The 27,668-nt window shown below is 49.9% G+C and overlaps 7 protein-coding genes across 7 annotated transcripts; 3 read left to right on the forward strand and 4 right to left on the reverse strand.

The window, feature by feature from the left end:
- Nucleotides 1-7,825: 7,825 nt before the first annotated feature.
- On the reverse strand, nt 7,826-9,161 carry P884DRAFT_312111 (uncharacterized protein; the record flags this gene model as incomplete). The annotated part of the gene is made up of 4 exons (XM_069445207.1): nt 7,826-8,096; nt 8,263-8,479; nt 8,566-8,774; nt 8,889-9,161. 4 exons carry the CDS (start codon nt 9,159-9,161, stop codon nt 7,842-7,844), a joined length of 954 nt encoding a protein of 317 aa, XP_069301307.1. The 3' UTR covers nt 7,826-7,841.
- Nucleotides 9,162-13,021: 3,860 nt separating this feature from the next.
- On the forward strand, nt 13,022-15,904 carry P884DRAFT_296833 (uncharacterized protein; the record flags this gene model as incomplete). The annotated part of the gene is made up of 1 exon (XM_069444449.1): nt 13,022-15,904. The coding sequence occupies one exon, from the start codon at nt 13,022-13,024 to the stop codon at nt 15,902-15,904; it is 2,883 nt and encodes a 960-aa protein (XP_069301308.1).
- A 671-nt stretch (nt 15,905-16,575) lies between these two features.
- Nucleotides 16,576-16,866, reverse strand: P884DRAFT_191093 (uncharacterized protein; the record flags this gene model as incomplete). The annotated part of the gene is made up of 2 exons (XM_069437571.1): nt 16,576-16,710; nt 16,786-16,866. 2 exons carry the CDS (start codon nt 16,864-16,866, stop codon nt 16,576-16,578), a joined length of 216 nt encoding a protein of 71 aa, XP_069301309.1.
- A 457-nt stretch (nt 16,867-17,323) lies between these two features.
- On the forward strand, nt 17,324-18,488 carry P884DRAFT_274950 (uncharacterized protein; the record flags this gene model as incomplete). The annotated part of the gene is made up of 2 exons (XM_069442792.1): nt 17,324-17,527; nt 17,670-18,488. The coding sequence occupies 2 exons, from the start codon at nt 17,324-17,326 to the stop codon at nt 18,486-18,488; spliced, it is 1,023 nt and encodes a 340-aa protein (XP_069301310.1).
- Nucleotides 18,489-18,625: 137 nt separating this feature from the next.
- On the reverse strand, nt 18,626-19,546 carry P884DRAFT_191708 (NUDIX hydrolase domain-like protein; the record flags this gene model as incomplete). Its single annotated transcript, XM_069437605.1, has 5 exons — nt 18,626-18,864; nt 18,945-19,121; nt 19,179-19,300; nt 19,374-19,408; nt 19,505-19,546. 5 exons carry the CDS (start codon nt 19,544-19,546, stop codon nt 18,626-18,628), a joined length of 615 nt encoding a protein of 204 aa, XP_069301311.1.
- A 1,394-nt stretch (nt 19,547-20,940) lies between these two features.
- Nucleotides 20,941-21,180, reverse strand: P884DRAFT_191894 (uncharacterized protein; the record flags this gene model as incomplete). Its single annotated transcript, XM_069437630.1, has 1 exon — nt 20,941-21,180. One exon carries the CDS (start codon nt 21,178-21,180, stop codon nt 20,941-20,943), a length of 240 nt encoding a protein of 79 aa, XP_069301312.1.
- A 2,311-nt stretch (nt 21,181-23,491) lies between these two features.
- P884DRAFT_296837 (uncharacterized protein) lies at nt 23,492-24,540 on the forward strand (the record flags this gene model as incomplete). Its single annotated transcript, XM_069444450.1, has 2 exons — nt 23,492-23,817; nt 23,868-24,540. 2 exons carry the CDS (start codon nt 23,492-23,494, stop codon nt 24,538-24,540), a joined length of 999 nt encoding a protein of 332 aa, XP_069301313.1.
- Nucleotides 24,541-27,668: the final 3,128 nt, after the last annotated feature.

Consider the following 27,668-nt stretch of genomic DNA (forward strand, 5'->3'; position numbering starts at 1 on the left):
TTTAGATTATTAGCTAATATAAAGGTCTATAGGGACGTTATAAAAAAGAACCCTAAGCCTATATCTTAGAAAGTCACCGCCGCCTAGTATACTATTATGCCTATATACTCTACCTAGCTACTTAAGACATACTTTATTCTACTGCCTAATAACCTCCTAGAGAATAAGTGCTTCCACTTTACCACTAGCTAAGAAGGAATCTAGGACGCTATAGTTACCTAGTATACCCTAAGGGTAGTAATCGTCCGAAATAATACTAATACCCCTATAATCATCTAAAAAGGGGATAAGGTTAGCTATCTATTAGAATACTTAGGAGAGGATACCGCTATATAGATTAGCGTAATAGATATAAAAGGTATATAGGCCGAAGTTTAGGACGGAATTACCAAGTAAGAGCTAAAGAGGAGGCTAGAAGAAGCCTAGTATATATATTACTAGGAAAAAGCCGATGGCGACTAGGAACTTCTACTATTAAATAGGATAAGTTTTTATACCCTATTATATAGTATTAAGAAACCTAATAACATCCTAGCTATCAAAAGCAAGGATAATGTTAATATTACTAATGTAAACCCTGAATTTACACTTAAGGTAAAGGAACTTCTAGACAAATACGACCTTTACTAGGACAGGGGAATCGTACTAATGCTAGAATATTAGAAAATGCGAATCAATCTAGTTAACAGATAGCAAAAGCAAGTCTAAATGGTTAGACTATACCTAATAGGACTCGAGGACCATAAGGCCCTTGACAAGTATTATAACTAACTATAGGCATCTAGCAAATTCACCTTTATAGACAAACTAACCTTAATTACGTACCTAGCCTTCATTATATAGAGGAAAGTTTCTAAAAGGCCTAGAGTAGAGGTTAAGAAAAGCCGATATATAGTTAACCTATGACTATTAAACGTAATCACGGTCCTAGATATTTATCTCCTGCCTGACTAGGATAATATTATAGCTACTATAGTCGGTAACAAATTCTTTATAGCCTTAGATATATTAGGATTTTTCTACCAGCTCCCTATAGCCAAGGAATATAGTAACTATATAGTCGTTATAAGCCACCGTAGCCTAGAGAAATCAAACGTAGTACTTATAGGTTTTAAGAATATACTAGCTTTTATATAGCGCTATATAGATAGACTTTTCCTAAAACACTACTATTTTGTCAAGGTATATATCGATAATATCATTATCTTTAGCAAAACCAAGGAAGAACACCTCGAATACCTATATACCGTTTACGAAATCCTTAATAAGGTATATATATATATTGGTATACCTAAATCATTTATAGGCTACCTAGCTATAAGGCTCCTTAGGTACATCGTAAATAGCGAAGGCATTACCAAAACCGACGACCGTATCGCCGCTTTCAAGAAGCTAAAGTTCCTAGACACACTTGACAGTCTAGAACACTACCTCGGAATAGCTAGTTAGCTTAGAAAGGGCATTCCGTGGTTTAATATAAAAGTAAGGCTACTTTAGGCACGAAAGACAGCTCTAATAGCTATAGCACGGAAAGAAGGAAAGCTTAAGCCCGGAAAAGCCAAAAAGGCCCGGAAAGCGGTTACTTCTACTATCAAATTCACCCTGACTAAGGAAGAACTTAAATCCTTTAGGTTACTTCAGGAGCACTTATATAACTAGGAGTTCCTCTATCACCATTACCTAGAAAAACCGCTATTCCTTAAGCTAGATACCTACTATGACGGCTATAGCGTTATTACTTTCTAACTTAAGGGTAACTAGGATAGTAAGAAAATCCCTAGTAGGGACATTCCTTTAAGCAAAGTATAGCCTATCCTATTTATATTAAGAGTAACTACTAATATAGAAAAGCGCTATGGATCTATAGAGGCAGAAATTGCTATACTTGTCTAGGTAATCTAGAAACTTCGGAAGATGGTATAGTTAAATAGATACCTAGTTAATATCCTTACTAACCATGCCCTAACGAAAGGGATAGTAAAGTATATATCCCTAATCACGATAGATCTAGCTAAGGCTAACCTAAAACTGGTAAATGTAGCTAATTATCTATTAGGATTTAACCTTAACATCTTCTACATCCCTAGGACGCTAAATATAGTACCTAATGTACTGTCAAGGTTACCTACCTAAGAACAAGAAGACCTAAAGGTCAAAGATAGCCTAACCAATAAGCTTAGGAATATCTAGAGCGATTACTAGGATACTAAGACCTTTATAGCAGATATAACTATTATAGAACCGGTGCTTAGTGACGAATTTAGGGCTAGAATTATCGCTAGCTACCCTAAGGACCGGAAATATAGACCTATCTACCAAGCCCTCTACGAAAACAAGAAAGACTTAGTTAGAAATGACTATACTAGAGCCAGAAAACATAAATAGCTAAAACTACCTATAGGACCATTCGAACTTTCAAACGGACTACTCTTCTATATAGACTTTGACGGCACTAGAAGACTTTGTTTACTAGAAAACTATATTAACCAAGTCCTTTAGATAGTTTATAATGATATATACCATTTTAGCGAAAACAAGATAATAAATAAGCTCATAGCTATTTATTTCTATAGGAAGGCCTAGAAGGTTTCAAAGTTCGTATAGTACTATAAGGTATATTAGGCAAACTTGACTGACTATAACCTACCACTAGGGGAACTCTAGCCTATTTATACCTAGCTAATACCATTCTATACGGTAGCTATAGACTTTATTACCGACTTGCTACTAGCGCTAACCACCGGTACCCTCTAGTCACTCGAAGGCTATACCCTAGTAGACACCTTCTATACCGTAACCTACAAGTTTAGTAAGAAGAAGCTTCTTATAGCCGGCCGCCAGATATATATAGCTAAAGAATAGGTAACGGTTCTTCTAAGGACCTAGATATTTACTAACTAGGGAATACTAGCCTAAATCATTAGTGATCGTAACCCTAAATTTATATCCGACCTATAGAAGGAAATCTTCTTACTACTAGGAACTAAGCTACTGTTTTCTATGGCCTACTACCCTTAGACTGATAGATAGTCCGAACGGACGAACCAAACCGTAGAAATCACCTTATAGATGAACTTTACGGTAAATTCTAACCGCTTATAGGTTAAAATCCTACTAGCCTTATAGCATTACCTTAATAATACACTAGTTACTAGTATTAGGAGGTCCCTAAATGAGCTAGTATATAGATTTAAACCACACTTAATGCTAGATATCCTGAGTAAGAAAACCACTAGAACTAGCAGGCGTAAAGCCCTAGAAATCCTATATAAGTAGTACTAGGCCAAAGCTAGTAAAATAATTAATCAGGCTACAGTACTAGCCAAACTATAGTATGACTAAAGATATATACCTACCAAATTCGAAGTTAGGGACACCGTTTAGCTATAGCTATACAAGGGATACCATTTACCTAGCAAACCTAACAAGAAATGGTCAGCCTAGAGAGCAGGACCGTTTAAAATCAAGCAAAGGGTAGGAAAACTAGCTTATAAGCTAGATTTTCTAAAATCCTAGAAGGTCTATCTAGTTATATCTATCACCTAACTCTACTATATTAAACAAGGCCCCGATCCGTTTAAAAGAACCACACCACTACTATAGCTAATTCTAGTTAATGGTAAGGAATACTAGCAGATCAAGAAGATTATCGACCACTATATATATGGAAAGAAGCGCCTAAGGGTTAAATACCTTGTTCGCTAGCTCGGATTTAATATAAAGGACGATTAGTGGCTTCCCTAGAGTAAACTAGAGGCCACTTCTAGCGAATTAATCTAGGAATATATGAATCGCCGTCAGATTTAGCTACTACCTAGAAAGAAATAAGGCTAACCCCTAAAGTAGAAGGCTTCTAGCTATACCTAGGGTGTTATACCTAGCTAGGAAGAAGCCAAATAACACCTAGAGATATATACCTTTAATAGGCTACCCTAAATCTATTTTAACACTAGAAAACCTATTACTATTCTTTATACCATTATCTTTGTTACTACTTTCATTCTAAACTCTACTATTTACTATATATAGGCTACTTTAATCCATATATCTAGCTTAGTTAGCTACTAAACAACCTAACTATTTAGTAAATAGGGCTAAATAGCCTACCTATTTAGTATAATAGGGCTAAATACTAATAGCTTAAGCCTTCTTTTATCTTATCTTTAAAAGCCCTACCTAAAAACTATAAAAACCCCTAGATTTCCTACTATTTTCTAGTTTTTCAAACCTCTTTAATTCTTCTATAATTTCTTTAATAACTACCTTCTTTTCTAACCTTTAAACTCTTTAACACTAGCCTTTTCTATTAACATAACTATATAGCCATCTCCTATAACTTATATACTACCATTTCTATTAAAAGGAGGCCTTAGAGAGTATTTTCCTACTACCTTTTACCTTATTCTATCGCATATATAAGAAAACCACTTACTTTTATAACTTTTACTAAATTTGTTAACCTAGAATAGCTTAATCCCATCAGTCATAATGGCCAAGTCTAGAAGTAAGGCTAGAAAAAGCGACAAAGAGGCTGCTAAAGGCGCCTAGGGCTCTATAGCAGTAGTAGTAGCCATAGTAACAAGCCTAACCACCGGAAACGAGCCTCTAGTTAGCTAGTAAGATATACCCGTATCGTAGTTAGCAACAGCAACCGAAGCAGCCGACACCCCGGTCACCACATTTACGCCTATCAATCAGCGGAAGAAGCAGATAGCTATAGAGGCGTCTGACTAGGCATAGGCTATACCTATATCTATACCAGGCATATACTCTAGCCCTATAAGCGAAAATAATACCCCGGCAGACAGTAATATCCAAGATCTCCTTAAGAACCTAGATATAATACTAGAAAGCGGTATAGGCTTTATAGCTAACCTAGGTACCAAAGAGGAATTCCGTAATGACCTAGTAACAGGTAGCCTGGTCCGAGTATACCGTAAAGAGGCGGCTATAGCCTTCGAGGGCAAAGATCCTAATATACTATAGTATAACCTGTGGCGTATACCCCCTTAAGTTGCTAATGCCCCTTGTAGTATTACCTATAACACTTTTAGCCCTTTATACCTATAGTTTCTAGAGGATACTATAGTCGAATGGTATTACGATAGTAAGATAGGTACTATAGCCTAAGTTCCTAGAAGCGTGATTAATATAGTCTATACTAGTAAGAGCAAGTATAAGGTAGTTCGCCTACTAGCCGTATACTACTTCGTCAATAGCTATTAGTTATAGGGAGAGCAAATGACTATAGCTAACTATAAGACCTTCTATAGTATAGATAAGGACGATGCTACTAAGATTCCCTATTTAGAGGCTAAATTTGCCTTTATCAAAATCAAGGGCGAAATAAAGGTAATACTATTTAGTATCATTATAGGTACCTCTATTATAGTCAACCTATATAAAGCTACTAATAGCGATAATAACCATATTATACTAGTACTATTTTTCGCTAAGCATTATAAGACTTTAAACCTATAGGGAGGATTCTAGCCTTATACCATTAATAGTAATATAGTATATAAGATAGGGGGTACCTATATAGTTATATATACCTAATATATTAGTAAAACCGGGTAGGTCCCTATTGACATGATCAAGGTACGCTAGTATAAGTAGCTAGCTAACGCCTTCCCTAATATTCCTATAGATAAGGATATAGCGCTAACCCCTCTATTACTAATCAAGGTTACTATTACCAAGATATAGGACATAGTAAATAAGAAGAGGCCTCTAACACCACTAATTATATATCAGGTAATTCTAACGCTTAAGCCTACTAACTTCCTATCCTATAAATTAGATATAGCTTAACTAGAGTAGGACTCTAAGAGTCTGGTCCTACTAACGCTACCTAAGATATAACCACGTACCTATATACGTATACTAGCTTACTTATAGCTATACTATAGGGTACCAAGTAGCGTGACAAAGAAAGTATATCGGTTATCAATAAGACTACGGCTAATATTACTACTAGCCTGACGGCCTAGGCCTTATTACAGCCAGACTTAACGCTCTAACTACCTAAGCCTATACCTTAGCCTACTATACCTATTAGGTATATATAATATAGGGCACCTACTAGTAGATTTACCTATAAGATTAAGAGGGATGCTAAGGATAAAGAAGAGGAGGCCAAATCCTAGGGTAGGCTTAATAAAGTATATATCACTTTTGATAGCCTCGAGGAGGTAAAAAACACCCTTATAGGTATAGAGTTCGACCCCTTTACTAGTACTAATATTATCAAGTCTAGCCTGCTATATCTGTCTACGGCTATAATAATTAGGCCTATTAAGGACTGCCTTACCTATACCTACTAGGAATGCTATAGCAATAAGGAAATGCTTATCCATACCTATTATTAGATCTGCCATTTCTACTAGAAGGCTAGTAATGACTTATATAAGGCTAATATAGCTATATATAGCCTTAAGAAAAAGCTAGAGAACGTATATAAGGCCTACTATACCACTAGTATAGTACCTACTAATATACTAGAGCCTAAGGAACTACTAGTAGCCTATATCTATATACCGAAGGGAGATAGTAATACCTTAGTTAATAGCTATCTATTTAAACTCAGCTACCTTTACTATAGCCTAACTAGTTACTAGGGCCTATACTCTATACCTATATATATTACTATAGCCTATAGTACTACTAAGGATAACGAGACTAATAAGGACTTCGCTAAACACTAGTACCTAGCTACTAAGGCCAACCTTCTTAATATAGGTCAAGCTATAGTCTAGTGGTAGGATAAGGCTATTAATAGTATTAAAAAGGACCTTAACCAAGTTAAGGAGGAGCTTAGGTAACTAAAGGAGGCTTCTACAGTCATAAATAATAACTATATAGCCACCCTTAACTAGAGGAAGGGAGTAGATAAGAAGATATAGTAGCTAGAAGAAACGATCGCCCGGCTTACCAAGCGTATTATAGTAATTATTATACTATAGAAGGCTTTTAGGAGCTAGGAGCCTATAGCTTACCTACCTCTACTAGCTACTACTAGATATAGTACTCCTCTAAGCTCGATTACTAGGCCGGTAGCGTACCTACCGCCGCCTATAGCCACTAGCTAGAAACGCCTATACTCGGATATACTAGTGTAGGAGAGCCCCTCGCGTAAGAGGGCTACTAGTACAGTCTATAGTAACTATACCCTAGTTAGGGACACCTAAGCTAGGGCTAGAACACTTATATAGCCCCCTTAGGAATGCCTATTTATAGTGTTAGCATTTATTATAAATTTAGGAACTACTAGGAAGAAGGACTAAGGGATAGATAGATTTAATAATAAGGAGGACAAATAAGATACTTACTAAGATTATTACTATAGATAAATAACTAATATATTTATTAAGTTATAATAGGTTGTTATATTTTTCTTTTCAAACCCTAGTACCTATTATAGTATATAGCTATTAGTAGATTAGATCTAATAGACCTACTAATAGGGATAATAAGCTAGGGATTATAGATATATATTTAGATAGTATCCCTAAGTGCCTCTGGCACTTGGAAGAATCAATGTATCTTATTACCACTTCTACAGACCGTACCCGTTGGTCCAGGAGTGCCACCCACGGCGCGAATACCGCTGTGGTGTCGTATCTTGCAGCCAGTCCGAGCTGTAGTCATTTGTAGCCATCGAGCTGTAGCATTACCAAACCAAGAGCGTGCGAAGCGGAATGCGTGCGGCTCCGTGGCTCGGAAGACGGCGAGGCGAATTTGACATGCCCATTTCCTCTACATGCGGCGCCTTTGGTTCTTTCTCCCGTTTCCCGGGTCAACCCCCCCCCCCCCCCCAAAACAACCCTTCCCAAACCCTCTCAGAGGTAGATGTAGCACATCTTGCCGTCCAGGCCGCCCACGGTGTTGAGCAGGTTCTCGATGGCGACGGCGGGGGCGTTGACGCCCAGGTTGACGAGGTCCTTGCCGGAGCCCGGGCGGCTGGAGCCGGCCACGGAACCGGCCACCTCGGACAGCCGGCCGGGCAGGTCCTGCGTCTGCCAGATCCACCAGACGCGGTCGATCATGGCGTGGTGCAGCCAGAAGGCCGGGTCGCCCGACGACGAGTAGACGTCCTGCCGTTGTTCCCAAGAGGGAACTCGTGTCAGCTGGGCCAGGGGCGACAGAGGAAAAAAAATAAGAAGGCTCTTCTCTTTCTAAGAAAAGAAAGGAGAGTTGTTGTTTTTTTTTGGGGGGGGGGGGGGGGGAAGGGAGGGTCGGAGAATCAAAAATCCAACTTACGCCGCCAGGGTCGCCGCCGATGGTAAAGTGGCCGCCGGCATGCACGCCAGGGACGGCCTGCATGGTGTCCTGGAAGCGGGCAATGTCGGCGCTACCCGTGATGAGCGCATACGTCTTGTCGGCCGTGGTCATGGCCGCGTAGCTCTTGCTGATGTTGCGCTTCAGGCAGCGCGGGTTGTAGGCCAGAGAATCCCCGGGCCCGAGGTTGACTTTCATGCTAGAAGGAAGGGAGAGAGGCCCGGTTTAGCAATGTCTGAATATCTGGCCACCCCTTATGGGGGGAAGAGGAGACAAAGAACTTACTCGGCGAAAGGACCCGTGGTGACACAACCGCCGTTGACCGAGTTTCCGCTCAGGCTGGACGAGTTGCCGTTGAACAGGGGCGAATTGGCCGGGTCGGCTGCGTAGCGGTCCCAGTTCCAGTACGGCTGGAAGCCGGTGTAGCCGCACTCCTCGCGGAGGGCCTTCTCGTATGCCCACACGTAGTATCGGTGCCACGAGAGGAAGTTGGCCTTGAATCGAGGGGCATGCGAAGTCAGTCTCAAACCTATGACGAGCTCGCTAACCGGACAAGGGAGATAGATACATAGGGAAAGGATGGGAAGTACGCAAGGCCGAGTACATACCGTGTAATGGATCGAGTCGGTCTGGTTAATGTGCGTGGCCACAAAGTCGTCGAAGCGGCTACGCACGCCCGGGACTTGCTGCTTGGACGACTTGGGGCTCGCCGACTGCAGGCACTTGACCGCCGCAATGTACTCCTCTCGCTCGGCGACGGAGAGGTCGGACCTGTTTGCTTCGGAGGTGCCTCTTGTTAGCCTTGGTCTGTCTCGTCTCGACGGAACGTACTGTTCGAGAAGCCGCGGGGAGGGGGGGGGGGTGGTTGGGTGACTTACCATTCGCGGCGGATAGACGCGTTCTCCAGCGTGCAGCCTGTATTCGAGGGATTGCTCTTGAGGTACTCCCTGAGCTTGTCCACACCTGAGTCTCGGAGCTTGTCGACAATGTCGGCGGGATAAGCTCGATTGGGCAAGGTGGGCTCAGGACGTGTTTCCGTAGTGGACGAGGGCTTGGCGGAGGATGGTGTGATCGAGACCCGGGCAGATTGGGAGCTCGGTGCAGCCGTAGACTTGGAAGTCGGTGTACTCGTAGACTGCGAGCTCGTTATACCCGTAGACTGAGAAATTATGATGCCCGTAGACTCCGAGCTCGGTGCATCGGCAGACTGCGAGCTTGTGAGACAGGTAGACGACGAGGTCGTTACACCCGTAGGCTGAGAGATAGTCGTCCCCGTAGACTCGAAACTCGTTGTGTCTGTAGACTGCGAGCTTGTGAGACACGTAGAGGGCGAGCTCGTCACACCCGTGGGCTGAGAGATGGTTGTGCCCGAAGATTGCGAGATTGTTATGCCTGTAGACTCGGAACTCGGTGTGCCTGTAGACTGCGAGTTTGAGGGATACGGGGACGACGAGCAGGCCACACCCGTAGACAGCGAACTCGTGGTGTCCGTGAATTGCGAACTAGTAATGCCCGTAGACTGCGGGATCGTTACAGCCGTAGATTGCAAACCCGTTATGCCCGTAGACTCCGAGCCCGGCGCATTCGTAGACAGCGAGATCATTGACGACCCATGACAGACGCGTGTAGAAAGGGGGCAGACGGTCGTGGTAGTGGTAATCACGAGCGTCTTGACCGCATGACTGGTCCCAACACCGAGGAGCAGCGCTCCGGTACTCAACAAAGAAAGCTGCATTGTCCCGTATGGCGGTATATATGTGAAACACACACACACACATACACAAAAAAAAAAAAAAAAAACTTGGAATGACAACAGGCAATGATTAGACGGCAGGCCGAGAGAGAGCGAATGCCAAACCGGTTCGCCCAGGGAAAAGCGAGCGACGTGGGGGCGAGTGAGTTCGAAAACAAACTCGACTCCCGAGTTGGCGACGAGATGTCTTTTTGATGAAAACGAACGACCAAAGATCCTCCGGCCACTCACGCGGCATCAGTGAGTGAGTGCGACGAATGCCGGCCGAGGAAAGAAGGCACCGGAGTCGCGGAGTCTCCCTGGTGGTATGTACCTTGGCTCAAGTTAGTTATTATAACAACCATGGCATGATGAACCCACTCCGTCCCTGACGTTGGTTTGTGTAGCTCACAGGCCGGGAAGGTCCTGCGGTGGCATGCCAAGTCGGGGTGTCCCCCCCCCCCCCCCCGCAGGGGGGGGGCCCCCCCCCCCCCCCAGTGTCAAGAATCCCTCAACAGTTCTCTTCAGCGCCTCTCGGCTGCACTCCGATCGGTAGGGGTGAATGTTTCTCGACAGTCTTTGCATCGTGGGGCCTGCCGACCAGGGGTCCATGGACACGATGGCAGGACCACATTGACACTAGCGGAACTAGGGTGTATTACCGTGTCACATTGTCCCTTTATTGCGTTGTATCGAGTCTGTGTGCGAAGTACGGATCCGTACGGATGGTACGACCAGGCACTCCGTTCTATTTGTTGACCGTGAAGTTGGGGTGAAAAAGGTGGGCAAAACGTGGCTTTGCTCGTGTTTCCGAAAATAATTCCGAACCAAACGACTACTTCTCCATGGAACATGAAACAAGCACTGCAACAGTAAACACAGTTCTTGAGCAGAAAAAAAAGTTCAGGTCAGCAATGCACTTCAGGTATGTCTGATATGCAGAAGGATCACAAACCACAGGTATGTACGGATACCTTGCTCTTTGCGAGTGCCTTTGCATCCATCCATTTCTTTACACAGTAAGGTAATATCCTTGCCTGTGTCCCTTTTAGGAATCGATCTTTTCTCTGATGGAACTGAGTAATCCGTACAATAGCACGAGATACGGTACAGATTACACTAGGGTACGTACTACATACAGTACTTATAGAATACAACAATACGCGGTATGTAATCCGTATGTACGCTACTGCGTAGCAGCTGGCAGGGCATCCTGGCATTCGGTTAGCGAAGCGAGCAACGTCGGTGACGGGTACCTTCCTGACAGAGGTGGCTTGTGTGCATCCGTCGTGTGATCCAGGGGTAAGGACCGAAGCCGCCAAGGCAATCACGTCGCTTTTTGTGATCCGTGCTGCAAAGGATGCACAGTACTCCGTATGGATTACACATTCCGTTGGTAGCTAATCCATATAAGCATCGCAGTACAGTGAAGAATCGAGAAAAGGGGTTGTTCTACGGCCACCGCTGCGGCCGCACAGGGGAGATGTCTTAAACGTTTAGGATATAACTATGTGCCTAATTAGATGCAATGGACTGCACCGTCTCAGCTCTGCTGTTGCCAGACAAAGCTAGAATGGGTGGTTCGCCATGACTACTAACTAGTGTAATCCGTAATTACGGAGTAGTTCTCTGGGTCCCGCACCTGTCAACTTATCCCCCGCCCGGGCCGGAGGGGATGTGATAGGTACGACAAGCAGCAGTCTCAACTTAACAGATCAGGCGGTCTTGTGGGATATTGTAAACCCTTCAGGTAGTCTAGTATTGGAAGGCACCCCTATTTACGACAAGTAATCCGTATAATTATCGAATCAAATCCCTAATTAGATCGCCCACTCGAGGACCGGGGTTGGTTTTGAGGTATCTCCCGAGATCATGGCGGTATTCGCATCATTTACACGTACACCCACACACTAGATAATTATCGGCATCGAGACAGCACTGCTGCTGCTCGATCCGCATTGTTGAAGACGAATGAGCTCCGGCTGTCGGCAATGGCCAACTTGATCCTTGCTGAACGTGTTTGGTTCGACAACCCCAGTGTGGTCTTTGATTTCAATTCCTCTCAACGGCAATGACGAGGCCTTCGCGATTCAGCCAGTGCCCTTCTCGCTGAAACCTAACCTTTGGAGGCCAGAAGAAGATATGAAGAAAAAAAAGGAAAGAATTCAAAACGGAAGGAAACAGAAGAAAAACAACAGGAGGGTTTCGGGAGTGGTAAAGGCCCGGAGTACGGGTTCCTGCGCTCTCTCGTGTAAAGGGCGCGATCAAGGAGTTCGTTGCGAAGTTATATTCACCCAGGTTGGCTGTTGGTTCGGCGGATTTGAAGAGCAAAACAGGCCCAAAAGACACACCGGAAGGTGCGTCACCCTTGTCCGGCACGACATCCCCCACATTCCCCACATTCGCTCTGGGAATTCTCGCGTTATTCATAACCCGAACCAATTGCTCACCCGGGTACCCTCTTAACGGAAGAATTACGCCATGATCGGCAAACATGATTTCTTCGAGAAACTCCCACTTCGTTCGCGCCCGGTAGTACGGAGTACCCTGGAGAATGGGCTTTCTTTGGCATAGCGCTTCCTACGCGCGTGCCTTACACCCGGTGCTCGAGTTCGCTATGAAATTAGACCGAGCACGGCCGTCGGCGCCCGTCGCCCGCCAAATCCCGGGATTGCGAAATCCGGGATTCCAGGCAGACCGGATGAGGCCCTCGTTACGGTTACACCGCTAATGATGGCCCAACCGCTACTCGCAACATCGTCATGCCGAAGATGGCGTGCTTTGGCCAGGCGGGTCCCGACCGTTGAGAAGGTATTTGATAAGTAGCCGACCAAGTTGCCCGTCCTAATTACTCTGCGCCGAAGCTCTCTGGAGGGCACTGCTAGGCTCCCTTGCCTACCTACCTACCTACCTGCCTACCACCCACTCCACTCGGAGCAAGCAGCTTGGAGAGCAGGGCCAATTCGATTCGACTGAATCCTAGTCGGCTTCGCCCGCCTCGGCTTCGGCATGGCGCGAGCCACTTGTCTCCTCGCCCTCCTGGGCGTTCTCGGGCGCGCCGCTCCCCTCAACAACAGCTCCTCCAGCAGTGTCAAGGTCAGCTGGATCGGCGACGCCCCGTCCCAGAACCTCGGTACCACCTTTGGCCTGCCCTGGCCGCAGGGCAAGTACCGGCCCGGCGAGGTCGACTTCCAGATCTCGGACGGGCAAAACCCGCTTCCGCTCCAGTCGTGGGTCACCGGCTACTGGCGCGACGGCTCCATCAAGTGGTCGGCGCACGCCATCCCGAGAACCGAGAGGGTCGCCGACGAGTACACCATCGAGGCCACGCCCGTCTCCAAGCGGAATCACAACCGCGAGCGCGAGCGCGAGCGCCCGAACCAGACTACCAAGCTGTCCGTGAAGGACGGCAGCGAAGAAGTGACGGTCGACACGGGCAAGATCACCGTCTCCTTCCCCAAGCAAGGGCGGTACCTGGTCAGCTCGATCAAGACCTCTGGGGGGAAGACGGTCGGCAAGGACGGCAGACTGGTGCTCTACAGCCAGGACGGGGTCCCGGAGACCGCCGATGACCGGGCGGATGCGGAGATCGAGCGATACAAGTTCGAGAGTAAGATCGAGGAGGTCACGGTCAGCAAGAACGACGGCAATGACAACAACAATGACTCGGTCCGCGCGCTCGTCACGGTGCGCGGCAACCACACGGCCATCGCGAAGGGCGCTTCTCCCGCCCACGGCGACTGGCTGCCGTTCGTCGTGCGCTTCTACCTCTACGCCGACTCGGACGCCATCCGGCTGGTGCACAGCATCACCTTCGACGGCCGGTACGACAGCGACTTCATCTCGGGCCTCGGCATCCAGTTCCGGGTCCCGCTGGGAGGGGAGGAGCTGTACAACCGCCACGTGCGCCTGGCCGGGACCGACGGCGGCTTCCTAAACGAGGCCGTCAAGGGCATCACGGGTCTCCGGCGCGACCCGGGCGCCGCGGTCCGGACGGCCCAGATCGAGGGCAAGGCCCTCCCCGCCGAGTCGACGTGGGACACGCGGGTGAGCAGCCGGCTGCAGTGGATCCCCGCCTGGAACGACTACAGGCTGAGCCAGCTCTCGCCCGACGGCTTCACCCTCAAGAAGCGGACCAAGGCCGGCCAGAGCTGGGTCAAGATCCCCGGCGGCACCCGGGCGGGCGGGCTCGCCTACCTGGGCGGCGCCACCCGGGGCGGGCTGGCCGTGGCCCTGCGGGATTTCTGGAAGCGCTACCCGACCGGCCTGGACGTCTCCGGCGCCGCGTCCGACGACGAGGGGCAGATCACGCTCTGGCTGTACAGCCCCGAGGCGGAGCCGCTCGACCTGCGGCCGTACCACGACGGCATGGGCCAGGACACGTACGAGAAGCAGCTGGACGCGCTCGAGATCACGTACGAGGACTACGAGGCCGGCTTCGACACCCCGTACGGCATCGCCCGGACCAGCGAGGTCTTCCTGTTCGCCTTCGAGGCCACGCCGCCCAGCGACGAGCTGGCCGAGCGGAACGCGCTCGCCCAGGTGCCGCCCGCGCTGGCCGCGCCGCCGGGGTACATCCGGGAGACCAGGGCGCTCGGGTCGTACTGGGCCCTGCCCGCCGCCGACGACGACGACGACGACGACGACGATGACGGTAACGCAGCCGCCTCGTCGTCGTCGTCGCCCGGCGCCCGGGCCCGGGCCAAGATCGAGACCAACCTGGACTTCCTGGTGCGGCACTACCAGAAGGAGGTGGAGGCGCGGCGGTGGTACGGCTTCCTCGACCACGGCGACGTCATGCACACGTACGACGCGGACCGGCACCAGTGGCGGTACGACGTGGGCGGGTACGCGTGGGACAACTCGGAGCTGTCGCCCGACCTGTTCGTGTGGCAGTACTTCCTGCGGACGGGGCGGGCGGACGTGTACCGGTTCGCCGAGGCGCTGACGCGGCACACGGGCGAGGTCGACTCGTACCACATCGGCGACTGGAAGGGCCTGGGCACGCGGCACGGGGTGGCGCACTGGGCCGACAGCGCCAAGCAGGCGCGCATCTCGCAGCCGCAGTACCGCAAGTACTTCTTCTACCTCTCGGGCGGCGACGAGCGCACCGGCGAGCTGCTCGAGCACACCCTCGACGCCGACAAGACGTACGGCATCCTCGACCCGCAGCGCAAGGTGCGCACCGACGGCTGGAAGCCCTCCCCGGGCGCGCCCGTGACCTTCGGCCTGGGCACCGACTGGGCGGCGCTGGCGGCCGGGTGGCTGATCGAGTGGGAGCGGCGGGGCCCGCGGTGGGAGGAGGCCAGGAGGAAGCTGGAGGGCACGGCGTCGGGCATCGCGGCGCTCCGGAACGGCTTCGTCACCGGCTCGGGCTCGTACGTGATCGAGAACGGGACGCTACTGCCGCCGCCGGCGGACCCGGCCAACGAGGGCGTCGTGGCCATCTCGCACCTCAACGCCGTCTTCGGCATGCCCGAGGTCGTCTCGGAGCTGCTCGAGTACTGGGGCGACGAGGCGCCCGCGGGCTTCCGGGCCGCCTGGCTCGACTACGCCTACTACTACGGCGCCACCGCCGAGGAGCAGCGCGCCCGCTACGGCACCGCCTTCTCGGGCGTCAGCCTCCGCCAGGCCCACTCCCGCCTCGCCGCCTACTACGCCGTCGCCGCCGGCCCCGGGTACAACGCGACCGTCGCCGCCCGCGCCTGGGACGCCTTCCGCACCGGCGACGGCATCCCGGAGTCGCAGGAGTTCGTCTCGACCCGCGTCCAGGGCAGCGCCGTCCTCCACCCCGTCGACGAGGCCGCCTGGCTTGCCACAAACGACTTTGCCCAGTACGGGCTCGCCAGCATCCAGAACCTGGCCTACATCGGTGATAGTCTTGAGGATTAGGCTGCTGTAATGTCTTCATGACTTAGTGTGTTTGTGTGTGGTGAGCCGAAGGAAGTACCGCCCTACAATAGGAAATGCTGTAATTAGGAATCTGAGTCGGTGAAGTAATATTTTTTTTTTGTGTCAGAATGCAAAAAAAAAAAAAAAAAAGAAGAAGAAGAAGAAGAAGAAGAGGAAGAGGAAGAAGAAGCCCAATTGCTAAAAAGATAGGTATGTAGCTGCTCCTAAAATTTTGGCATCGCTGATCGTGTCTCTGGAAGTAATATTAGCCCATTTCCGAGTGTCCCTTCCTCATGTTGGATGGGCAGGTATGGCGAGAGTGTTTCTCCACTCCTCGAAAACCCCTGAAGCCCAAGGCAGACAAAAAATCCAATTGCCTGGAATTGCGGGAACACAGCATGGGGAAGTGCATGCTTCCAGGTGGAGGTGCCTTTCGCTGGGTTCCGACGAAAAGCTACGGCGGCCAAGAGCTCAGCCGTAACCCAGAACACAAAGGGAAGGTTGTGACTCAAACATATATGCTGTATCCCCGGCCTGGCGGAAGAGAAGACTTGCCAGAGCTTTCATGATTTCATTCTTGTATTCGTGTCACCTCATCATACACAGTCCTGTAATCCCAGGCCCCAGCCCTTTCCCTAATTAAGGTATTATCCTCACGTACTTCAGCGCCTTCAGTTTTTGCTGCCCCTGCCTCCCTGGTTCTTCCCTTGGCTGTGTCCCGCGCCTGCGGGCTTACTCTGGATCCCCGCACCCTTGGAATGCTCGGGAAGAGGCGCTGTCTTGTCCGCGCGGCTGACCCGAGTTGACTACCAAGATCTGTTAGTTGACTGGGATGGGAAGTAGGGCATTGGAAAGGTGCCAAGTATGCAATCGGTACATACTTCTTCTGGGCCGGCGCCGTGAATGATATCGTGGCCAGCTTCAACGGCATTGTGTGAAGTGCTGTCTCCTGGGCGAGGCATGATGACGGTGTTGGTAATGTTGTTTGGTAACTGGATGCGTTTTCGAATACAATGAACTCAAGGTACTTTAGGTGATCCGTCTCTTGTGATTTTACGATTGGCACTGCTCTCGTGAAGCAGAGGGAAATACGATTCATATAAGCCATCGCGGACCTATTTTACGTGACGTCATCCATCTCTTGCGTTGGTGTTGAAACGTCATGTGGGAGAAACACAAAATGGAGTCGCTCGGCGCCAAGCACAGGCACCGAACCCCGCTCCGGCCGGCCCTGCAGTAGCAAACGGTTGAGGAGCCACAGATTGACGTCAGTTGCCGCAACCGGCGTGGAAACATTTCATTTCATTTCAATTGATCGGATCGAGACCTAACACATTCCGTCCGGGGCGGCCCACCCAAAAAGATACCAAGTGTTAAACCGCGTCGGGGATGCGAGGTCGGTATCTGACCCTCCTCATCATGCCAGTCATCCTTGCGGCGCTCTACCAAAGCAGAACCACCCTCTTCCGCGCCTGGACCTCGTCATCGCCATTCGCGTCCCGAGCCGCGTGGGCTCCTACGAGTTCCAAAATGTCCACTTTCCAACACCCCGAGTACCACATCCCCATCACCCTCCCTGAGGGTCTGTCCCAGTCGCAGCTCTTGAGCTTCCGCCCCTTCGCGGTACCGTACCAACCCCCCCCCCCCCGGCCCCCTTCCTCGCCCCTTACCTCTCCGTCAACATTTACACAATTGTCCCCACGTGTCATACTAACCACCAAGGTACGTTACGGGGGTTACCGTACCGGTAACCGAGCAACAACAGAACTGGCTTGCGACTCTTCAGACCTCGCTCGCGGCCCAGCACTCCAGCCCCGACCACCCGTTCCACCGAGACCCGTACGCGCTGCGCTCGATCACCGTCCAGTCCTACGACCTGTTCGGCACCGCCAAGGGCGGCGGCTCGGCGCCGCGGCTGGGCTTCGTCAAGCTGACGTCGCGCGTCGCCAACGGCGCGGGCGAGACCCTGCCGGGGGCCGTGTTCCTGCGCGGGCCGTCGGTCGCGATGCTGGTCCTGCTCGTGCCCGACGACGTCGGGGTCGGCGACGCCGCAGACGCCGACGCCGAGCGGCGCGTGCTCCTGACGGTGCAGCCGCGCGTCGCGGCCGGCAGCCTGGGGTTCGCCGAGCTGCCGGCGGGCATGGTGGACGAGGGCGGCACGTTCGCGGGCCAGGCGGCGCGCGAGATGGAGGAGGAGCTGGGCCTCGTCATCGGCGAGCACGAGCTCGTCTGCCTGAGCGATTTGGCGGGGGATGTCGGCGGGGCGGGGGAGGGAGTAGGAGGAGGAGGAGAGGGAGGAGAGGGAGCCGTCGGCGGAGAGGACCACCGGCTGCTCCCCCGCGCCGTGTATCCCAGCGCTGGCGGGTGCGACGAGTACATCCCGATCTACATGCACGAGCGGCGGGTCCCCAGGGAGCAGCTGGCCCAGTGGTCGGGCAAGCTGACGGGCCTGAGGGACCAAGGGGAGAAGATCACGCTCAAGTTGGTGAGGATGCGGGATTTGTGGAAGGAGGGAGCGCGGGACGCCAAGTGCCTGGCTGCGGTGGCACTCTGGGAGGGCTTGAGGAGGGAGGGCAAGATCTAGGGCGAGCGTGCTCTCTATTTCGTTCGGTTGGTCTCTTCTGGTTTTCTCTATCCATCCTCTTATCCCTCTAACTCTGGCAGTCCTACCACCAACCTAATTCATTGGGCGCCACGGCGTTGCTCAAGATTGGCTGGCAGTTAAAGCTTGAACTTCTTGGCGATCTCGATACCCTCGGCGAGGTTGGCTATCCGTGCGTCGATAGCGTACCCTTCGGCCTCGAGCTTGATGCACGCGCTCCACAAGTCCGCGAGCTTGACGTGAAACACCTCGATGAACTCGTTCTCCTCGAGCTCGGGCTTGAGATCTTGGTTCGCGGGCAGGTTCATGTCCACCGTGACGTGGACCATGCGGAGATTGGTGTTGCAAAATCCGGGATCTAAAGGCATCCGGATGGTCAGGGCGGCTGGGGGATGGAGGGCAAGGACCGGGGATGGTTCAGGTGGCTGCCCGACTCACCGTTGAACATGACGGGTGACGTCTCGAGGGGCTCGGCCACGTATCCCGTCTCCTCTTTGAGCTCCCGGACCGCCGCCTGCTCGGCCGTCTCACCCTCGTCGATGAGGCCTGCAGGCAGCTCAATGACGATCTTGTCCAACGGCGGACGGTACTGCTTCTGGAGGACAATCTCGGGCCCTGTTGTGCTTGGTTGGCTCGGGGAGTCAGCTGCGTCGAAGCGGTGGTCTCATCTACCTGTCTCCTTCTCCAAGATGGCGACGATGCCGACGCCGTCGATATCGCTGTTCTTCGGCCGAGTGGTTCGCTCGGCGGACTCCCATGTCCGCGTTACCCCGTTGGGGTCTTTATATGTTTTTCTGAATGGTTGTCAGGCACCTTCCGCGAACTGGTCATCCAAGGTTGGATGGCGGTTTCTGTAATCTCACTCACTTGACCAGCTTTGTCCACACCGCCTCGCTCGCGGCCTGATTATGGTGTTGCGCCAGAGGTGGTTAGTCTCGGCGGTGATCTCTATCTGCCGGCTGGATCTGGGCCGAAATCCCCAAGACATATGGACTTACGAGGGGCTCAGTGGATATGACTCTGGCTCGCCGTTCCGACATGATGTTGTGCACGCAGGCGATCCAGAGTCTCGGTTTTGTGTGCGGATGGTGGAAGTTGCCTCTTTCTACTCCGTAATCAAAGCTTCTGCGATTAGAGAGAAGCTTGAGCGGGTCCCGTGGTCCCTGCTGCGTTAGTGTAGATAGTGGACCCTTGACACCGAGCCCATCCCCGGCACAGGATCCGCGGTGCCGGGCGTCAGAACTACCGCAGTGGGTCCCGGGGCCGTCATCCAGTGAAATCCGGCGGTTTCCAGGGACCGGAACCTCTGTCTGCACGCCAGCTCAACCCGCATTGTCGCTTCCCCTGTCGATGCGCTGGCGGTCCCGCCCTGTTGTCTCGTGCCGTAAGTCCCAGTACCGACTCGCGGCAGCTAGCCTCTGAATTCTGCAGTCTTTCTTTTTTTTTTTTTTTCCCTGTGCATCACCGTCGGACCCAAGTCTGGGTCACGGGATCAGGTGCAGAATTGTACCCCGGTTTTCGGCACGGTCCTGTTGTCTGTGATGCAATTCAGCTGTTCGAGAGCTAGGGCTTCTTTGTACCTGCATATCGGGAGTACATTAGGGGCCTAAAATTGGTGCTGTATAACTCAGGTAGCTATGATGTATGTACCTGCCTCGATATGTACAGTACCTGCTTGTATACACAACACCCTGGCATTGTCCTTCCCAGCCAAGCGCCAAACAGACCAAAGGTTTCCACAGCATCACCTGGCACTTCGCCCATGAGCGTCTCGGGACGGAAGTATCAAGCTCGGTTCCGGCGAGGAGAGATCCCGGTAAATGCTTCTGAGATGCACGATATAAGCCTCATGAAACAGGATATTTTCGACGCTTAATTGCAAGCGACTTAATTAGAATAAGACTGCCGATGCACATCCTACCGTTAAATGGAACACTAGGAGGTTCAAATTACCATGGTTTGGCACGATATAAGTTGAAAACCTCTTTCCCTCGAAGAAAAGAAGAAATAAAAATGAAACAGCAAACATTTACAGAGGCAACAAATGAACTCTGATGAGTCGAGAGCTATGCGGGCGTCGGTGAAGAGGTAAACGTTCGATGAAGAGTTTAAACGTCGTTGCGCTGGGAATTAATCACTAATTACGCCTTGAGGATGTCGGATCTTGGGATGAAGTATGGGGACTCTCTCGGTGTGTCTTGATTAAATTTATTGGTACTCTCAAGGTTTTAGAGAAATTGTGACATCGGATAGAGAGATTCGGTAATTGTTGTGGTGTGAATATCTAGAAGCTGGCGTACCGCACTACAGGAAGTCAGTCTACACCGTTCACTGTACGATAAGAGGTCAAGATAATGATATATATCGTCGGATGAGCTGGAGATTGGACATCTAGACGGGCCCATATCAGTATAGGGAGACCTTCACTAGGTAATCAATTGCCAGTCGTTGGACTTGGCAAATCCGGGATATTTTCGTGCACATTCTTGATGTGCTCGATCTGGACCCATCGGCTGGCGAAACCATTGCCCGGCCTCGACCGTCCACAGCCGGGGCTCGTACAGAGAAAGCGGCCGCCTCCCTTGTGCATGTTGTGTTCCTTTTGCTCGTGGAGATACCGAATCTCCTGGGTCGCGAAGATCTTGCCGCAACTTTTGCATTGGAGCGACTTCATGTACACCAACAGGAAATTGCTGGGTTCATGTCAGCCATGAGACGATTGACGGTCGAGGATTTCCGCGACATACTCATAGTCCGCCCTCAGCACAGAAGGCCTATGATCACAGTAGTCCTCGCCTTCCCAAGGGCAGTGCCATAAACCGTCCTCTTGCTGAACTGCGTCTTCGTAGAGGGTGTGGCCCTTCAACTCGTTGATATTCTTTATAGGGCGAAGGGTTGACGGGCCCTCAGGGCTGGCGCCGCTCTCGGGCTGCCGCGTCAATGCACCCGGATCGCGGTCGGAATCGCTGTCTTCTCCGTCGTTTCCAGGGTTTGCCGTTAGACCCGCCAGGAACAGATGCCACAAGTGACGTTCCACATGGTTAATCATCTTCTCTCTCCCTGCTTTGATGAATTGCTGACAGAATGGGCATGTCTTGTCGTCCCAGCGTGGATGGACTTCATGTTGAGCCTGAAGATGGGCGATCCACTCATTTCTTGTCTGGTAGGACGTGCGCGAACAGTCGCAAGAGAGCTGGCAGCAAACCCACGGTCGTAAGTCCGAGAGCAGATGACGCCTGTACCAACAACAACCGTCAGTCGGACGATCACGCCACATTTTTTTTTTTTTTTTCGTTTTGTATCCTGGGGCGAATACGTACCTCCACGCAGAGGCTCGTTCTGACTTAGCCACCTGCCTTCCGCACGCAATGCACGGGAACTTCTGCCCGACTTGGAGCCCCTCCGGCTGTGACGGTAACGGGGTCTTTGTGTCGCCTTCGTCCACTTCGGCATATGAGGCGAGGGTGCGAGCGTAGGAACTGCCGGTAGGCATGCTACCCTCGCGAATATCACCGGAGCCTTGGCTTGGATACTTGATACTAGTCCCGTAACCTGAGTCCTTGGGAGGCTCTTCGCCAGCCGCATCCGGCTTTGTTGTAACAGAAGCGGTTGCTGCGTGCCTCTCAGCGTGCAGTCTCGTGGTTGTGTCGTAGAGCGACCTGCTAATGGACCGGGCCAAGCCGTCGTCACACTGAGCGTACTTCTGCTTTATACCGTCAAAGAAAGGCTGGTACTTGATAAAATCTGAGACTTCGGGGGGCGGTGCGGGCGTCTCCTTGGGAAATTCACGGATTGGGTCTTCGAGGCACGGTTCCAGATCAATCAGGAGCTCCACATCACTCTTGAAGCTCTCTAGAATCTCTTCAGGTGACGACCCCTCCGAAGCCGATTCCTCGGAATTCGCCTCCGAGTCGTCCGAGTCGGATTGAATTTGGACGTTCTGAAGCACTCCGTCCCGGACCCATTCAATATCCTTCGCCTTGGTCTGCAATGTTTCGATGTGTTCGCTTTGCTCTGAGCTCGATGGGCCGGCCTGCAGAGCCTGTATAATCAGAGGGAGGAGATCTGCACAGGGAGTCTCGTCAGCGAGTGCAACTCTACTGCATCAATTCAACGTCTCAAGGTACCGTTCGTGAGCGTAATTATCGCATATCCGAATCATGATTTTGATGATCAATTGCTGCAAGTTTTGCGAGTCCTTGAGGGCATCATCGAGATTGCCGTTCCCGACCTCGAGATCATCGCCCCATTCCACAAAGTTGTCGTACACATTGTCCAGAGTGAGAAACAATGGCTTGGACGTTGTCTCTCGGTCTTTCGCATCATGACTCTCCAGTCCAGTGAAAGCATCGTTGCAGAAGGACGAGATGCAGTGGTAGAGCTGGCTAATGATCCTGTCTGGCCTTGTGTTCTCTTCGGACGTGGGCAGAACACGTTCAAACCATTCCTCTGTCATTCGGCGGCAAAAACGTGGGATGTCGTCCTGCCTAGAGTCAACACGTTCTAGTGCTTTGCCGGTGAGGGACATGATGACCAGTTGAAGAGTGAGGGGAACGTGGCAGCGTCGAGCGTATCGATGCTGTGTGACGGAATAAAGAGTCGCCCAAAGAGCAAAGTCAGTAGCACTTCTTGCCCACTCTGCCGAGTTCTTCGAAAGAATTGCTCGCTATGTCGGGTGATAAGGGCGATGAGAAGAGCCGCCTAACCCTCCCTTGGAAGGCCACGGGAGGGACGAATTCAGGTCCGATTGGCACCGACCCAACAGAGTAGGGCAAGCTGTATCGCTTCAATTAGTGGCGGAGCAACTCCGAATACAAGCCACCTCTGCCCGACTTTAAAAAGAACCTCGAAGGGAGCTGAGCCCTTTGTACATAATTGGGCACTCGTAGCACTGCTATACTACGAGAAGGGGAAGGCTGCGGTCGTGTAACCCAGAACGAAACAGAATTGCGCTGCTCAAGACGATCAGAAAGCTAGCCCGGAAGATGCCCAAGAAAGCCGAAGCCACCGTCGTTATCCAAAACGAAGCCGATCTCGAGAGCCTGCTAAAGCCAGCGCGCGAGATACCCAAGCAGGACGGAGCCGCCGCCGACATCCAAGACGAAGACGATCTTGATAACCTGCTAAAGCAATACGGATCGATACGACACCTGTCCTCCGGGCTTCAGTCCCTCATCCGGCGGCAGTGGAGTTGCTCCTATTCTTTTTATTCCCATCACGTCAGCAGGTTGTTCCTTGAGCCGGATTGGAAGCAGAAACGCGTCTTCTGGCTACTCGAGACAACCGGGCAACAAGGACATGCGGTGCTCAAGTTAGTGAGAAGCAGATCCTCGAAGATGAGCAATGCTAATGCTTTGCTAGTAATCGTTGTCTGTTCGGCGTTGAGAGCCAAGCGCTGGGACTCTTGACGCCAGTGAGCATGAGTTCCAAAACTCGCAGCGAGATCCAGACACCGAGCCAAAAGAGACCAAGGACATCGGTCGAGGGACCGCCGAGAACGATTGGAAATGCCCACATCGACGGGGGTCAATCCGCTGACAGCCAGTCCCTCTGCCAACAACTCGAAGGGCGTGCGGCGTCTCCATGCGCGGAAGCAGCGGGACAAGTCGACGACTACAAGGCGCGGGAACGATTCAGCTTCGAAGCCAAAGACCTAGGGAGCTGGAGCGGTTACGCGGTGTCGTCGGCGACCGAGCTCTTCAGTCAGCCAGTCGACGGCGTGTCGAACCGCGAGCGCGTGCAACTCGCGCTGGCGCTCCTCAAGGCTACTTTGATCAACCATTCGACCCCAGCGTGGCCCAAGGGCTGCGTGTTTGAGGCTACCGACATCCTCAAGAAACCTGGTGCTCCCGTTATCTTATCCGATGCACTTGGTACGCTGAATCTCCAGGTCCAAGTTGGCGGCCCAGGCGACGACGACATGGACATTGAGGACGGCTCGGTCGCATCCGAGGAAGAACTTCGGGAAACATACGGCATACAGAACCAGGTCCTCTACAGACTCGGCGTTGCTCTCCTGTCCATCGGGCTGTAGGCCAAGATCGACTGGAGAGAGTTTACGGCCGTTCGTCGCAAAGCAAGAGCGCTCGATTCTCTTGGTGGTGCCTACAGAAAAGCTGTAGAAAGGTTGATTTGGGAAAACCTCAACGTAGCCGCTCCCACGGATCTCGACAGCGAGGATTTACGGAAGGAAATCTGCTACAGCTCGATGGCTGCAAATGACTACAGCTCGGACTGGCTGCAAGATACGACACCACAGCGGTATTCGCGCCATGGGCGGCACTCCTGGACCAACTGGTACGGTCTGTAGAAGTGGTGGTAAGATACGTTAATTCTTCTAAGTGCTAGAGGCACTTAGGGATACTATCTAAATATATATCTATAACCCCTAGCTTATTATCCCTATTAGTAGGTCCGTCAGATCTAACCTACTAATAGCTATATACTATAATAGGTACTAGGGTTTGAAAAGAAAATATAATAACCTATTATAACTTAATAAATATATTAGTTATTTATCTATAGTAATAATCCTAGCAAGTGTCCTATTTATCCTCCCTATTATTAAATCTATCTATCCCTTAGTCCTTCTTCCCGGTAGTTCCTAAATTTACAATAAATGCTAATACTATAGACAGACGTTCCTAAGGGGGCCGTATAAGTGTTCTAGCCCTAGCCTAGACGTCCTTGACTAGGGTATAGTTACTATAGACCGTATTGGTGGCCCTCTTACGCGAGGGGCTCTCCTACGCTAGTATATCTGAGTATAGGCGTTTCTAGCTAGTGGCCGTAGGCGGCGACGGGTATACTACTAGCCTGGCAATCGAGCTTAGGGGAGTACCGTGTCTAGTGGTAGCTAGCGGAGGTAGGTAAGCTATAGGCTCCTAGCTCCTAGAAGCCTTCTATAGTGTAGTAATTACTATAGTATACTTGGTAAGCTAGGCGATCGTTTCTTCTAGCTGCCGTATCTTCTCGTCTACTCCCTTCCTCTAGTTAAGGGTAGCTATATAGTTGTTACTTGTAACTATAGAAGCCTCCTTTAGTTACTTAAGCTCCTCCTTAACTTGGTTAAGGTCCCTTTTAACACTACTAATAGCCTTATCCTACCTCTAGACTATAGCCTGACCTATATTAAGAAGGTCGGCCTTAGTAGCTAGGTACTAGTGTTTGGCGAAGTCCTTATTAGTCTCGTTATCCTTAGTAGTACTATAGGCTATAGTGATATTTATAGGTATAGAGTATAGGCCCTAGTGACTAGTTAGGCTATAATAAAGGTAATTAAGTTTAAATAGGTAGTTATCGACTAAGGTATTACTATCTCCCTTTAGTATATAGATATAGGCTATTAGTAGTTCCTTAGGCTCTAGTATACTAGTAGGTACTATATTAGTAGTATAATAGGCCTTATATATGTTCTTTAGCTTTTTCTTAAGGCTATATATAGCTATATTAGCCTTATATAAGTTATTATTAGCCTTCTAGTAGAAATAGCAGATCTAGTAGTAGGTATAGATAAGTATTTCCTTATTATTATAATATTCCTAGCAGGTATAGGTAAGGTAGTCCTTAATAGGCCTAATTATTATAGCTATAGATAGATATAGTAGGCTAGACTTAATAATATTAGTGCTAGTAAAGGGGTCGAACTCTATACCTATAAGGGTATTTTCGGCCTCTTTGAGGCTATTAAAGGTAATATACATATTATTAAGCCTACCTTAGGACTCGGCCTCCTCCTTTTCGTCCTTAGGATCCCTCTTAGTCCTATAGGCAAATCTGCCGGTAGGTACCTTGTATTATATATACCTAATAGGCGTGGTAGGCTAAGGCGCGGGCTCGGGCGGTTAGAGTGTCAAGTCTGGCCGTAATAAGGCCTAGGCTATCAGGCTAATAGTAGTATTAGCCGTAGTCTTATTAACGACTAATATACTTTCTTCGTCACGCTACTTGGTACCCTATAGTATAGTTATAGGTAAGCTAGTATATATATATAGGTACGTGGTTATGTCTTGGGTAGCGTTAGTAAGGCCGGACTCTTAGTAGTCCTACTCTAGTTAAGCTATATCCGATTTGTAGGATAAGAAGTCGGTAAGCTTAAGTGTTAGAATTGCCTGGCGTGTAGTTAGTGGTGTTAGAGGCCTCTTCTTGTTTACTATGTCCTATACCTTAGTAATAGCGACCTAGTTTCACTAATACATTAGGTATACGTGACTATATAGGTACCCCCTATCTTATATACTATGTTGCCGTCAATAGTACAAGGCTAGAATCCTCCCTATAGGTTCAAGGTCTTATAGTGCTTAGCGAAAAATAGTACCAGTGTGATATAGTCATTATTACTATTAGTAGCTTTATATAGGTTAACTATAATAGAGGTGCCTATAATAATACTAAATAGTATTACCTTCATTTCGCCCTTGATCTTGACGAAGGCAAATTTAGCCTCTAAATAGGGAATCTTAGTAGTATCGTCCTTATCTATACTATAGAAGGTCTTATAGTTAGCTATAGTCATTTGCTCTCTCTATAACTAGCGGCTATTAACAAAGTAGTATATAGCTAGTAGGTAAACTGCCTTATACTTACTCTTGCTAGTATAGACCGTATTAATTACGCTTCTAAGGACTTAGGCTATAGCGCCTATCTTACTATTATAATACCATTTAACTATAGCGTCCTCTAGAAACTATAGGTACAAAGAGCCAAAAGTGTTATAGGTGACACTATAAGAGGCATTAGTAACTCGAGGGGGTATACGCCATAGGTTATATTATAGCATATTAGGATCTTTGCCCTCGAAGGCTATAGCCGCCTCTTTACAGCACACTTAGACCAGGCTACCCGTTGCTAGGTCATTGCGGAATTCCTCTTCGGTACCTAGGTTGGCTATGAAGCCTATACCACTTTCTAGTACTATGTCCAGGTTCTCAAGGAGATCCTAGACATCGCTATCTGCCGGGGTGTTATTTTCGCTTATAGGGCTAGAGTATATACCTAGTACAGGCGTAAGTATAGCCTTGTGACGAACCCAGCTCAGACTTCTTCTGAAAGGGTTCAGACGAAGGTAGATTGAGCGGGACAGGCAGGCAGGCCGTCTGAGGGATTCGGTGAAGCCAAAGGGTTCACAACAACACTTAGAGTTGTCTCTCACAGTAATCCGCA

Source organism: Thermothelomyces heterothallicus (genome assembly GCF_042370625.1).
Source record: "Thermothelomyces heterothallicus CBS 202.75 unplaced genomic scaffold P884_scaffold_2, whole genome shotgun sequence".
Classification (NCBI taxonomy): domain Eukaryota; kingdom Fungi; phylum Ascomycota; class Sordariomycetes; order Sordariales; family Chaetomiaceae; genus Thermothelomyces; species Thermothelomyces heterothallicus.